The sequence below is a fragment of the Strix aluco genome, chromosome 6, assembly GCF_031877795.1.
Source record: "Strix aluco isolate bStrAlu1 chromosome 6, bStrAlu1.hap1, whole genome shotgun sequence".
NCBI lineage: Eukaryota > Metazoa > Chordata > Aves > Strigiformes > Strigidae > Strix > Strix aluco.
The window spans coordinates 24,221,897-24,236,708 of NC_133936.1; the positions used below are offsets into that span (position 1 = coordinate 24,221,897).

The 14,812-nt window shown below is 44.1% G+C and overlaps 1 protein-coding gene across 3 annotated transcripts in view; it reads left to right on the forward strand.

Moving 5' to 3' along the window:
• Nucleotides 1-420: 420 nt before the first annotated feature.
• The window catches only part of MAP3K20 (mitogen-activated protein kinase kinase kinase 20), a 92,265-nt gene continuing 77,873 nt past the window's right edge, over nucleotides 421-14,812 (forward strand). For 2 of the 3 annotated variants that reach the window (XM_074829133.1, XM_074829135.1), the window contains exons 1-2: nucleotides 506-637; nucleotides 7,184-7,373. In XM_074829133.1, the coding sequence (XP_074685234.1) occupies nucleotides 7,215-7,373 (159 nt within the window). In that variant the 5' untranslated portion in view covers nucleotides 506-637; nucleotides 7,184-7,214. Of the gene's footprint in view, nucleotides 638-7,183; nucleotides 7,374-14,812 lie in introns of all 3 variants that reach the window. The other variant, XM_074829134.1, reaches the window with a different exon arrangement.

The window sequence follows — 14,812 nt, forward strand, 5'->3', positions numbered from 1 at the left end:
AGAAGGCTCTTCCTAAATTTGGCACGGCTGACCGACAAGCACACACCCTGCCTCAGTCGAAGCCCGTCTTCTCTGGTCAGCCCAAACTGCCCAGAGAGCCAACGGTCCCTCCAGCTCACCTCACGGCAGCCCCACCACGGCGGCCCCACCATGGCGGCCGACACGGCGGGTGAGGGGCGCGTAGGCCGTGAGGGGCCCGGTGCCCCGTTACTCATCAACGCGACGGGGACAAGGGTGGTGGGCACGCGGCCTTCCTTGCCCGCCGCCTCACGCACCCTCCCTCGGCCGGGGCGGGGGCGGGGGCCGCGGCCGCGCTGGTACCGGCCGCCGCCAGGCCTGACGCCTCGTCGCCCCACACGCCGCCGGCACCGCGCCCCCTACCGGCGGGGCGGCCGCGCTGCCCGCTCCCCTGAGGCGGCGGCGGCGGCCTCGCCTCCCCCGCGGGGCTCGGCGCAGAGCGCGGGGTGGCGCCGCTGCGAGGCGGCGCGGGGGCGGCGGCGGCGGCTCCGGCTCCCCGGCACCAACCGGAAGCGCGGCGGACGGAGCGGGAGACGCGGTCGCGCCGGTTCCAGCATTCTTCGGCGGCTCCGGGATCGGCGCCGCTCGAGTCCCGCCAGCCCGGAGTCCCTCGGGGAAGGTGAGGAGGGTGAGGCGCCCCCCGCCACGCCCGGGCTGGGGAGGGGGCGGCGGTACGGTCGGTGCGTGTTCGGCCCGGCGGCGGGAGGCGGCGGGCAAGCCGGCGGGGCGCAGCGCGGCCGGAGAGCGCGGCCGGGCCGTGGGTGTCCCCGCCGGGTTTGACGTTTGCCACCCGCTGAAGCAACTTTGAAAGTCCTTGCGGGGGAGGCGCTCCGCCGCCCCGGCGCACGGCCTGACCTTGCCCCGCCGCGGGGAGCGGCCAGTCCCCCCGGGAGGCGGCGGCGCCCACGCGCGGTGGGGCGGGGGTCCCGCGGGCGCCGCTGGGGGCCGGGAGATGGGCCGGGCCCGGTGGTGTCCGCCGAGGGGCGGCCGGCGGGGCGGGGAGCGGAGCGGCGGCTGTGCGGGACGGCCCCGTGCGGGAAAGGCGCTGCCAGCGGTTGTCGTCCGTGGGGCTTGGCCGCGGGACGTGGAGAGCGGGGCCGGGGGCCGCTGTCCGCGCACCCCCCCCCGCCCCTCAGACGGTGTTTCAAACATGTTAGATTTATGTGCACCTGCTGCGGTTTTCTGTTGTTTTGAGCATAAAATCCCTCAGGTTGGGCTTTGAAGCGGGACTTTCCTTCCCCTCCGTTCTTTCCTTTTCCTCCTCAGTTTTTAAGTGAACTGGCATTCGGGTTTTTTTGCTGTGTTCACTCAAGTTAGTTCCTTTCCACCAGTATGCCTTTTTTTTTTTTTTTTTTTTAGCACGTGTGTGTGTGAACCATCCATTACCCCTCTATCCAGCATGCTTTGCTGTGAGTTTTAGCGACAGAGCCATCGGGAAAGCCATGGATCATTACTTTTTTTAAATTCCAGAAGCAGAAATAATTTGAAAGCACTGGATTAACTGGGTCACTGCCTGAAAACATCATAGCTTTCTGCTGGAGCCATGCAGTTAGATGTTTTCAGGACTTTGCCCTGAAATTGTAAGTCCTTGGAAGCCTACTTGTTTTATCTATCAATAATGTGCTTTGCATACCGGTGGTATTGTGAGAATACTGGTAACCCTGGAGAGCCCGGCTCACGGACAGGGGAGAAGGCAGAAATGCTGACAAAACCAAGGCCCAGATCCTGCAGTCGTGCCCATGCAAGGACCGAGCAGCTCTACGGGCCGGGCTGTAGGTTTAGCTGCCTTGTCTTTCTTGAGTGTTGTTGTGTGCATACTCCTGACAGACATCACTGACAAGGTATAATGTAAGCGAAGTGAACAGTTTAGGGTTTCTCCAAGATAAAATGTTTTCTATTTAAAGTGAAGCCTTTAAACCCATCAGTCTGCCATTGACACAGCTTGGGTCAAAAATAGTTCTTTTCCTGAAGTACTCAAACTGTTTAGGCTGAGTTGAGCTCTTTTTCCGTAGCACTGATGGTTATATAAATTCAAATAAAATTAGAAATGTTATTAATGGAAGTTATACAGAATTCTTAGGTTCTGACAAAGGACAGGCTCAAATGTTGTTGCTTCTGTAGCTAAGGTAGGCAGAGCCATGCCTCCAGTCTCACCGTCTGCAGGGCTGCTGCTCAGTCTAATTAAGAAAGTTTAGGAATTGTAGGGGTTGTTGACTTTATTGTAACTCATTGGGAGATTAGAAGATTAGGTTATATTTAATTTGGAGTTGTGCTTGGAGTTTGTTTGCATCTTATCCATCGGTAGTTCATGATATGATTAAAGAATCCTTTATTTATAAAAACTTCTTTCTGCAGAATCTCTTGTAGCTTGATATCACTGTAACTCCTGGTTTTTGTTTAGACAAGACAGTGGTTAACCATGTTTTGACATTTGAGGGTTGGTTTTTTTTTTGTTGGGTGCTTTTTTTTTTATTAAAAAACAGGCTAAATAAATATGCTGCTGCAAAAATCCAGGTTGATATGCTGAAGGACTGTAGGCCATACTGGATACAAAGGATGATTTGGATCTAAAAATGGATGGTCAAAGATCCTGAAAGCAAATGGACTGTTTTGCCAAATAAGGAAACTTGGCACATTCTGCTGTGTATTTTAAGATAGCACAAGTGTAGTGTGCTACTACTTTATTGGCAATATGTTGGCAGGGGGCCTTCCTGAAAGAAGCACTGAATCTGCTTCGTGGAACCACACAGTGAAATGAGGGCAGTGAGTTGCGCGGTTGTTACCTTTAATAAATTACAAAGGGTTTTCCTGAAGTAATTGAATATTTAAGCAGCGTCAGGTGCATGTGCAAGATGAGAGATGCAATTTTCAGTTCAGCAGCCACGCACTAAGCAAAATATGAGTTGCAGTTACTGTGCAATTTGTGCTAAATTCTTTCCTGCCTCCTGTCTCTGACATGCAAGTCCCTTAGTGGAAGCCCTTGGTGCTCTGGGAGCAGTAGCTGAATGACAGTGGTAGGGCCTTCTGGCTTGTCCATGGAATAAGCAGAGATTTGGGCTTGGTGGCACTTCCCTCACTGTGCAGGCTGTTTTGGGGGAGCTGGGAGGTACAAATGCATGTGTCGGGTTCTTTGAGTGTGGCTGTGCTCCGATGCAGGGCAGGGCAGCCTGCAGTGCTGTTGGTTTGCAACCCATCTGCCTGGCTGCTTGGGGGTCCCCTCACTGTGGGGGTCTGGGGGGAGCAGCAGGTGTGGGACCTCAGCAGGATCCTGGGGAGGGACCCCCGGCGCAGGTTACTTGCCTAAAGTGCTGTAATCACACCAAACCAGTGATGGTGGATGGTTTCCTACAGCGAGCACTTATTACTGTACTGAACTGAGCTAGTTGTGGATTAGTAGCTTGCTGCAAAGTGACTCTGTGTAATAGAGTCCTGACATGTTAAATACTAATGTTAAATAATAACTTGACATTAAATACTGCCAAATGCAGCTCAGATCTGTTTCTTTTTGGTGTGAAATGAACAGCTTCTAATAGCATGCTCAAATAAGTTACTATGAGGGGAAAAAACCAATACAGGAGAAAATGGAGATGTTGTTGTAAGATTACAAGCTCATGTTAACCATTAGAAATAAAACAGAAAAAGGAGAGAGTTCTTTTTTTCCCCCAAAAAAGAACCCATAGGAATAATTGAAATAAACGGCAATTGAATTCTTTCTCAAAATACCTGTCATTCACTGTTTCTGAACTGTCATGTTTTCATTTCATCAACGACAACCAGCAAAGTCAGTTCACATCATGTTCCCCACTGCTACATGACAATAGTGGTTAAACACCTGAAACTGTGTTAGTGGGGAAGGGCGGTGCTGACACCAAACCTTCCTTATGCTGTGTGCCTGTGCGCGGGGGGATCGCCGTAATGCCCCCGGCCCCAAGCGTGGAGATGCCGTTGCAGAGGACTGCTCTCCTGACCACAGAAGTGTAAGATGCGAAGCAGTGCTGCACGTTGTTGGAATGATGCACTTGTTTTGGATGCAAGTGTAAGACTGTGGAGTTTAATGAAATACTTGATTTAATTTTTTTTTCCTTAACCAATGGTATAAACTCAGATTGAGTATCTTCTAAAACAGGATGACAAGTTAATAACTGTGTACGGATTTGTCACATGCAGTTGTTACTCTAAACAGTTGTTTTCTCAAACATAACAAAGAGATTGATTTGTCTAATTGAGGATTAACTACCTTGCATCCAAAAACATGGAGTAATGTTTAAACAGGTCTGTTCTTTCATCTAGGAGAAAACTATATACCTAACTTAGGACGTAATTAATTACAGATCTTTAAATAAAGTGTCCCATGTAAATCTCCCCTACTTTCTCTGGAAGAACCTGATACAAACCAATGAATCATTCTTTAAATTATATTACTTTACTGTATGGTGGTGCCTATAGCATCTGCAGCTGATTGACTGCTGTAGATAAATTTGAAATTGTGACAGTGTTAAAAGATGAACAGTAGCTTCTACAAATGCTTGTGTGCCGGGCAGTGCATTGTGATTATGTAAATATTTAGGTAAAGTTTTAAGCAGCAAGAAGGACACATCAGAAAAGTACTCGCTTGTATTTATGAAGTGTCTGGTGTGCATGATGTAGCATCTTGAAAAATCATGTGCTGTCTTTCTGTGAAATCTTGGAATAACATTTTGTTCTATGTTAGCATAACTTTCAGAAGTCAAATAATTTACTTGTTTATACAGATGATTTGGTTCTTCTGGGTGGACAATCATTTAAAATAATTTGACAGCTCTTCAGAACTATTGAATTCAGATAATGAAGGCCAGAAATACTTGTTTCCTGTGATGTATGCTGCTTTTTGCTTGGTTTTCTGTTCCTTCTGCCATCCCAACTGCAGCCATCTGTTATCAGCTGTTCACACTTTCCTGTTAAATTTATGGTCCAGTCGGTGCGTATGCTTTTGCCTATGAGTAACATTACTCTTCTGAATAATTCTGTTGTCAGTAAGGAGATTATTCATTGGAACATAATTATCCACGTGCATAAACGTGTGCAGGGCTGTGGCCTTAAATTGTGAGGTCTCTGGGTTGGGAGGCTGACCTGTTTTATTTGTCTATAAAGTGTCACATACGCTTGAGACACTGTGTACACAGCATTAACTTGGAGCAACTGCCGGAGTAAATGAGGCAAATGAGCTTTTGCTGAAGGCCTGCTAATTAAGCATCACTGGCAAAGAAGTAAGAAGTTGAAACTAGCTTTGCTACCCTCCTGATTTGCAGGAGTGACCAATTTCTTTTCCCTTGATCTTTCTCTAAATAAAATGTGTGCCGGCCAGTGCAAAAGATGACTCAGGGATGGCAGGAAATCTAACAACAACAGCAACAAGGTTAAAACAAGAACAAAAGGTCAGCAGAAGAGTTTAGGCACTTGTATCTGGGAAGGAGCCAGGAGAGTATTGGAAGAATGGACCTTTATTTCATGTCCCATGGGCAACCCCTCCTCTGACTCGCACAGCTGGGGAAGGAGCATTCGTGTTCCCTCATCAAGAGCTTTGCAGGCTGGTTGTCAGCAAAAAGCGTGTGTGAAGCCTGCTCTCTTCTAAACGTGACGCCTTCTGTAAACATAGTACAGTTGTCATGGTGCGGTCAGCGCTTGCCTTTACCCTTACAGGTGGTGAAGAGATGTAAAATTAAGCAGACAGTTTCAGAAAAGGCTCTATGTTATCTTGTGCAATATGTAGAAAAATGTTGGTATCTTCATCTCTCATTTGGAGAATAGCTGCAACCAAATAGTGCCGGAAATTTCTGGTCAAATGATACCTCAAAATTTTAATCAGATTAGCTGCACAATCAGGGAAGCTGGGGAGGAAATTATGTCTTTGTGTTTGTTACAGAAGGGACTGGGATAAAGGGGTTTTGGCAGTTGGCAGTGCTAGGTGTATTACAGGTGCACGTCCCAGCCCCGGACAACACATAATGTGTTGATTCCATCTCAAAAAGCACTATGGATTGGAGGCTCCCAGGAGACACAGTACCTTTAGGTACTGTAGTTAGACCAGTATAATTGGAGGTGTAATTTTCACCAGCAACCCCAAATCTCTCTGTCTTTTTTGGGTTTGTTTTATTCAAACCCATCTCTTTCATTTTGTGCTGGTAAATTTGCTTTCATTAGCTGCAAGTATAGTAACTTTTGCTGGTAATAAAAACTACTTTGTCTAACCTGGTGCGTCTGAAATGATCCCTCAGCAGGCTTGCAGATGGTTCTGGAGGATGCTGTGTCCTGCAGTCCTGTTAAGGATCTGAGGCTTCCTGATCTTACACCTTTAAAAAAAGAAACCTAAAATTAGTCATTGTTCATGCATTTAGGTGATAATGTTTCTTGAAATTCGCTACAGGCGTAAGCTTTATCGCTGTGAAATCTCCGGGAAGGATGTTCTGTTCCCCTGGCCACAGACATGGGATCATCTCTTGAAACTGCCGACACCAACCTTGGCACAGGCTGCAGAATTTCACATCTTGTAACCTAGATGAATTACCATGTACTTGTGCTTTGTCATAACATGCGAACAGAACTGAGTCACTTGGGAAGAGATGTTTAGCGTGGCCAGGTTTTTCCACATCCTTGCGCGAAGCACTCCTACCTCGCCCCATGCGCCGGCAGCGCACGCGGTTCGTGCCGAGGCACTGCTGCCCACCTGGCGGAGGGCTGCCTACCTGGCCGGGGCGGCACACACCTTGTGCGCGGCCGTCGCGGTAGCAGAGCCAGCGTGCCTGGCATGCCTGAGCTCCTAGGCAAGGTCGGAGCCGGGAGCATGCTTCCCGTCCATTGGCATGCTTCGCTCGCATCGGGGAAGGCAGCAATGCCCCTGCCTTTTGCAGAGCTGCTTCCAAGGTGTTTGGGAAATGTCAGTATTGCTCTGAGGAATATTTTTAGTCATTTCTGTCTCCCAGCTGCTCCTAATAGCTCATGCAAATTTTGCAAACGTTTGCACAGCCTGTTGGGAGTGTGAGTTCCCAGGATCTCTTTTTCCTCTGCCCCACGGATTTTACTGTAGCGTGTTTGTGGCAACTGGTTCTGGTTTTGGGGTCTCTGAGCATGGGTAAGAAAGCCCATAAATCTGTGGAGCATGTGTTAATGAAAGCTTTTCTCTTCACAGGTTTTGCTGTGGTATATTTTGTCATTATGAGATGTCGTCTACCAGTGCTTCATTTGTGCAAATTAGATTTGATGACTTGCAGTTTTTTGAGAACTGCGGTGGAGGGAGTTTCGGGAGTGTCTACCGAGCCCGATGGATTTCTCAGGACAAGGAGGTGGCTGTAAAGAAGCTGCTCAAAATAGAAAAAGAGGTAAGAATTTACTTTTCATTCACTTTGCTGTGGAAACAAGGACAGAAATTCTTTTCTAGTGTCTTCCATCCTCTAGCTAATTGAAGCAAACTGCCTTGGGCTTTTTGTTTGTTTAATTACAAAGCCCTGTAACTGGATGGTGTTACAATAAGGACATACGGAGGGGGCCCCAACTTATGGTGTCTCTGATTTAAAGCATTATTGTTTTATTGTTTACTGTCCTTCCCCACTTTTCTTGTTTAGCAGCTCCTCTGTGCCCTGGCCCTGAGGAGGATGAGAACTAGCTGCACCCGTGGAGCTAGTGATTTCCCTTTGATACTGCTGGGCATGTTGCTAGATAGGAAGAGGTAGTGTTCACTGTCTTTGCCTGCTTCTGTTTTCTCCTCTTTACATCTGGTCTCTTAAGCTCTGTGGTTCGTGTCTGTATGTTCACTGTAGACTTAGCATGTGTTGCTCAGTGTTGTCTCTTCCCTGCTTGTGGCAGGTTTTGATCTGCAGCTCCACCAGCTTTGTGATAGTCATAGCCACACTTCGGCTTGGTCTCATCTTGTAGCGAGGTTTAAGCCTAACCGTTCTACCAGTCACCTTCCCTTGCAGTGTCCTGTGCACCTGGAAAGGCAGACAGGTTCTTGGCAATCCTATGGGAAAAGACAGAATTAACTTACTGCACCTTTACCAGGTTGGAGGTTTTTTTAAAAAAAGATTTTCAGGTAAACCTAAAAATCCCCTTCACCCTCAGCTTTTGTACAGTTCCAGCCGAGACACAGTGTATACAGTTGACACAGTGCTCCAGTCTGCCTGCTGGTCACCACCGCTGATGCAGCAGTGAGGACACACCAGTGTAGTGATGGACAGCACAGTCACTGGACTGCTGTTCCAGCATGACTATATCTAACTTGTATAGAATATCATCAGAGTATTTTAGGAAGACAGTTATAAGTTGGAGGACAGCAGAGCTGGACTAGGGATAATGCTTAGTACACCAAAGTTCATCCACTGCTGTAGAAACTGAGTTAGAGTGATTACGACATGCTTAGTGATGTAACAAGCATGTTTGATCATGATTAAGCAAGTTGCTGTCTAAAATAATGTGTAAGGATCTCATGATTTTTCCAGGATGGTTGCAGATGTACACCTTCTGTCCAATGTCAGTTTGTACTGTTCTCTTTGTTTCTACTATTTGTTAATATCAAAAGATATACAAAGACAAGTAAAATTGGTGCTATGCAGTATCAGTAATGCGCTCCTCAAAAGTCAACTGGCTGGCAGATCTCAGTAGTGCTCAGTGAAGTTTGTTTATTGAATAGGTGTGTTTCTGGTGGGATTACACAGGAGTCTGCTAGACGCGGGCTAATTACTTCAAGCATTCTTGAAAGAAAATTTAAAAACAATATTACTACATCTTGTGATGGCATAAACCTTAGTGGAATGGGAAATGATGGAGAAAGTAGGACAGTCATATGTATTGCTTGACACAGTTGGACCATTTGACAAAAATATTTTTTTTAAAACAGCCAAATACAATGTTCAGCTTGTAGTAATGAGGAACACAGGTTGTGCACTAGGAAGAGGAAACTGTATGCTGGAAAGAATTTAGTATATTTTAAGGGTTTATTTAGGGCTTAACGAAGACTTGCAACTCATTAAGAGCTCATATCATGGTGCTGCTAGGCAAATGAGGTTAATGTCCTTGCATATCTAAATGAGGATCAGGTCATTTGTAAGAACCAGCTGTGCTTTATCTGTGGCCCTGGGGTGTCCTGGTTTCAGTGAGTGGTGGGGGTTTTTTGGTAGCGGGGTGGGGGTGGGGCTACAGTGGTGGCCCCCAGTGACAAGCTTCTCAAAGCTCCCCCAGGTCCAAGTCAGACCCACCTTTGCACCAAGGCCGTGCCAGTGAGCTGTGCCTCTGTGATAATGTATTTCAGAAGAGGAACCTGGGAGGGTCTGTGGGAGTTGTGAGGAAGACACCTATGCAAACACTGAGGTCAGTGGGAGGAAGGCGGGGAGGTGTGCCGGAGCAGAGACTCCGCTGTATTCTGTGGTGAGAAGGGGCAGTGAGCGGCTGCATGGTACTCAGTTGCTCAAACCATGACACGGGGAAGTAGGTGTTAGGCAGTAGGTGCAGACCTGGTTCTGTTGTGTTTAAAAGAATGTAACTGAACTGGAGGGGCAGCCCAAGGGGGCTGCAAAACACACTCAAAGAGTGGAAAGTAGGGGGGCTGTGGGGGAGTGTGTGTTGGAAGGGGTTGATGGGCATCATCCATCAGGATGAGTTGACAGAAGGGGAGCAGGTGCCTTCCACCACAAAACTGTTTCTTGTCCTTCAGGCTGGTCATCATTTGCACCTTAAACTATTAAGACTGGTTATAGTTGGGAGCAGCTTGGTGTGGGCATCTTCTCTTGAAAGTTTTCTGGGGAGGCAGAAGAGAGGCAAGTGGTGAAACCTTAATTAAGTCTAGCAAGTTTTGGTCCGTCAAAAACCCTAGAGAATTAAAAAAAAGAGCTTGTTTACAAAAATTGCATTTTCATATGGAGAAAATGCTGGGTTTGTTTAATCTAGTGCAAAAAGTTACTACAAGAACAAATGGTTGGGATCTGAAACTAGACAAATTAGAAGGGGAAATAAAGCACAGATTATAAGGAGTGAGGATGAGTAATGCTTGGAGCAGACTACAAATCGAAGGAGTGAAGACCGAGAACCCTTTCTATCTCTTCATGTCTTCACATTGAGATGTCTTTTTAGACAATTGTTTCTGTCAAGTTGTTGAGCTCAACACAAGAGTGGCTTGCTGAAGTATAGTGGCTTGTGATGTACCAGAGGCCAACCTTGGTGGCCTAAAGGTCTCTTCTGACCCTAATGGCTGTCAGTCCGTTTACATATGTAATACATTTATCTGTCGTGATGACAATAATGAACGTCTGTGACGGAACTGTGCTGAAAGTCATGGTGAATCAATGGCTTTTCTGATAGCAATAGAAAAATAACTTGCTGTAATTGTATATTTCTGTATTTAGTAGATATTTGGATGGTTTGCATTTAGTCCAGAAAACTAATTATTACTCTTTCTGGTTTGTTTGGAAGGAAGTGTCCTTTTAACTCCATGACTGATTGTCTTGTATTTCTGTTAACTGTTGCCAATAACCCGTAACAACTGATTAAAGGGGAAACAGAGGAGAGTTGGGAAAAGCTTGCTCAGAGGAATTTCATGCTAGCTGAATCCAAGGGCACAAGCCAAGTCAATGGAGCTGTGGTATCATTCTGCAAATATGTTGTATCTGTGTTTCATTTTATTAAACAAGCCAATCAAAACCAGCAAAGATCTTGAAGGCTTTATATTAGCCAAGTGGCTAACAAATTCTAATGTGTGAAACAAAGCTATTTTTGTTCCAGTATATACAGCATATTATACTAAAATATGTGCTCAGAAAAACTTCCAAGTACTTGGAATGGTGTTGCTCAGACAGATTTCTTGAAAACTCTGTAAAATTTGAGAAATGGGAAGACCTCTGCAAGGCACTAGCTTTTTATAGACAGGTAGTAAAATATGACTGTGTGGAAAGAGGTGTGTGTTTATGTGAATAAAATACAGCTAAATAGATGTGCTGAGAAAAATAAGTACACTGAAAGGCCTTGATTAGGATATCAGATCTGAAAGTCTGGACAAGACTTCTACTGATTAAGCAAACCATAAAAGTGTGTCTTGAGTGATTAAATAACAGCAAAACCAAAATTAAATTCCCATTTTACTATCTAGTACAAGCACTTCAGCAGTTTTAGGTTTTAAGCAAGGAACAGGAGTTCCTTGTGAATTGTTTTATGGAAAATCAAACTATCGGCATGATGTTTATGATGCATATGGGGGGAGTAGAAATGCCTCCTGTACACTTGCTCCTTTTGCCCTAAGTGATAATCATGTGCACTCATTGAAGAAAATTGCACACCTATTACTCAGGAATTTATTTGGTATTTTTGTGAACAATTTATATGAATTATTGGATAAGCCCATAATTTGGCTCCCACTGAAATGGATGGGAGAGATTGGGCCCGAAGGCCTTATTCTGCAAATTGCTAGCAGTTCTTTTGACTCTATTATCTTGAGCAGATAACTGCTGGAGTGAAATCTTACAAACGTTGTTTTATGCCTTGCCATGTTAGCTTTTCACTGAATAGCACTCACCTCCTTCAATTGTCTGTACATCTCTGAAGTTCCCCCGTTATTTGTCACTGCTTTTGAAGGCTGTGCTTTTGGTGGCTGTTTTTTGGCAGCTGGCATCTGATCTGGAGTGTGGTTCTTCAGCGAGACATTTGTTCTGCTGGAATTTTACCTGAAATTTGCATTTAATTTTAATGTCACTGCTCTTTGGAAATACTCCATGATCTGTCTCCATACTATTGATGGACAGCAGTATTGCATCTGCTTTGCTTGTTTCAGCTGTTAGAACCATGGTACTTAGGTACAAGATCATTTGGTTTCATGCAGTACAGCTGTTCCTGGATTCCTTCAAAGTGATGGCAGTGGTCTGTGCAAACTGTAGGAGAATAGCGGAAAAAACCCCAATAAAATGTAACTGTAATCTTACTGGGAAATACTTCTGGTGAACTAACAGAACTAACTTGTGGATAAAAGATGTTAAATTGAGTAGGGTTAACCGTGCATGCTTTGTTCAGTCATGTCTGTGCAATGCATCTGAGTTTTATGAGACTCAAAAATAAAAACATGTTTTTACTAGTTTAGATGCTGTATTGCTGGAATTCTGACTACCATGGAAATTAATTTTACATTGTCAGGTTTTCTTGTATGTAATACATGTGCAATAAGCTTTAGGGGATCTTTTAATGCTTCATAAAACTCTTCCTATGGAATATAATGCAGCTTGTTCACTTTTTTGATTTTATGATCCACTTCTGGAAGGGACTGTCCAGAAAACATGGATTGTGTCTGTACCTTCCAAAGGGGATGAGTTAAGTATAACCACATGCATGTCACTGGACTTACCTCACTCATGTTTGTAGTCCTAAAGGAGAGCATGTGGTAATTTTAATGTGAGTCATAAGAGTAAGGACTGGGAATGACTTTCAAGAGTAACAAGAGAAAAACAACAGAGTAAAATAGAGCAAACCAAACCAAACCAAACTGAAATTGATACTTAGCCCTGACAGGACTAAAAATAGTAGATGTTCTTTTTGCTTGTGGTTTATAGCTGGTGTGGGTGCTTGGGTGCCAGCTTGGAATGAATCTCCACACTGGAACTTGACTGTAATGAAGGGCAATTTTGATGGTTTTTTATTATTTTATTAGCTCCTTCTAGGAGCTCCTACTTCCTTACCCCTCTCATGTCTGAGTCAGCAAGTATTGAGAATGATTCAAGGTAACATCTGCCAGGAAATGTCTGGATTTACCTGGTTCCAGCTCAGAGCCAGGGGAAAACAAACCCTGTGTTTCCAACCTGTGGTCCTTTGATGCAGGTGCTATTGCTAATGAATGGTGAGAGAGGGCTTAGAGTGTGTGCTATATAAAGGAGTCAAATACATGGACTTTTCAGAGACACCTGCGCCTATACTGGAAAAATCATAGAGTTCAGAAAAAAAGAAAGGTTGTATGTCCCTAGAGTAAGTCATCTCATGGGAACTCTTCCAGTCCTATATTCATTTAAAGAAATCCTGCTGTATCTTGCTAATAGCTAAAAGAAAACACTGGATTTATTATACCAGAGCGATGGCTTTGCTTCTGTTCTACAGAGTGGTTATTTTGCAGGGTTTTCTGCTTCTTTTTTATATTTTGGTAAAGGAAATGGCTTAGAGCACTCTTCTTGGTGCTGATTAGGGTATTCCCAAAAGGTATCAAGAGGATACGCGGTACCCTTTCTAAACTGTGGAAGTTGTCAAAATGGGTTCAGATACTCCAGCTGTTGTATATTCTGTATCTTGCAGAATAAATTGTTTTGGATAGGACAGACTTCTGCAATAAATCTCTGATTGCTTTTGAGTTTGCCCTTCTCTTGGCTTTCATTCAAGGGATATTTTTTGGAAGACCTTATTTTATAAATGATTGTCATGTTTTCAGGTGTCAAGAAAGTCACTCCCTTAGATTTTCTTAGTGAGTGCTCTGGATAAGACTGTATTGTAACTGTTGAGAGGCATATGTATTGTAACCAAAACTATATCAAAACTCCATTGGCATTTGGGAAATATCAGTATAATGAAAGATGATGTAGCATTGCCAGAATACAATTATTCTTGGGAACAACAGGCTTTAGTTTCATTTTGTCTGTTCTAAGAAGAAACTTCATTCTCTGCATCTCTGCTCCCCAAAATGATCTCAGAAACGTAGCAATCCAGGCACAGAAATGTATTTGTCTGTATTTTGCTACATTTTATTGTAGTGGATTTTTTTACTTGTGTATTTAAACATTTTTATACCAAGTTTTTCATTAGATGAGTAATGTCTTTCAGAGTTGCTTCATATAAATAATGAGTATTTGTAGTACGAGTTGTGTGGCTTACTGAGGTTTTCTGACCAGCTTAATTTGAGTTTCTTACACAGGCTTGTGCATACACGTTCTTTTAAATCAAGCCAATTTCGGCTTAATTTGATTTAGACATCAGCTTCAATAAAACTGGCATGTCAGGGACCAGACTGGCAATTTGTGACTTCAAAAGGTATTTTGGGTCACTTGAGACATAGTGACTGTCAGCATTGACATCTTAGCTTACAATAAATGAAGAGCGATTTCACAAGTGCTAGGAATCTGGCTGTAGCTGTATTTAAGAAGTTGCCCTATTATTTTTTTTTTTTTTTTTTTTTTTTTTTGGCTAAACCACCAGACTTTGTACTGAAATTGTAAAAGGTTAAGAGCGCATGTTCTGTTGACTGGTGGGCAACTTTGAACAGTTACTACATAAAAAAACTTAATAAACAGGTAAATTAATAAGCTAAGATGCACCAGATCTGTCTGTTTCTTCCTTTTGCTTGACTCTTGATTTCCCTGAACTTTGTCAGTGTGAAGTAAAATTACCTTGTGTGTACTGCTGGTCAAGAATACATGTGCAGTTGCCATAGCTTTGTTAAGGCACAGGATTTTACCATGAACCAGATGCTTGGATTAGGAATATCTCTGCGAGGTTTGGACCCTTTTACCTCAATTATGTTTAATTTTGTTTTTTCAGAAGGTACAACATCTGCAGATGAACCAGTTTCCTACAAATTATGAATAAATGTTGTTTAGAATAGGGAGAAAATCTGTCTCTGTTGATTATATAGAAAGCACTCATGCTTTTTGCTATCCACAATATGCAGCCTCTTAGGATATTATTAAATATTCTTTAGTTTCATAATTAGTTTAATTCCACTGTATATTGTCTTAAAAATTATGTCAATCTGCTACAAATTTGTGTTCGACAGTGGATTGCTCCAGTTGCCAGTAGATACTTGGCCACA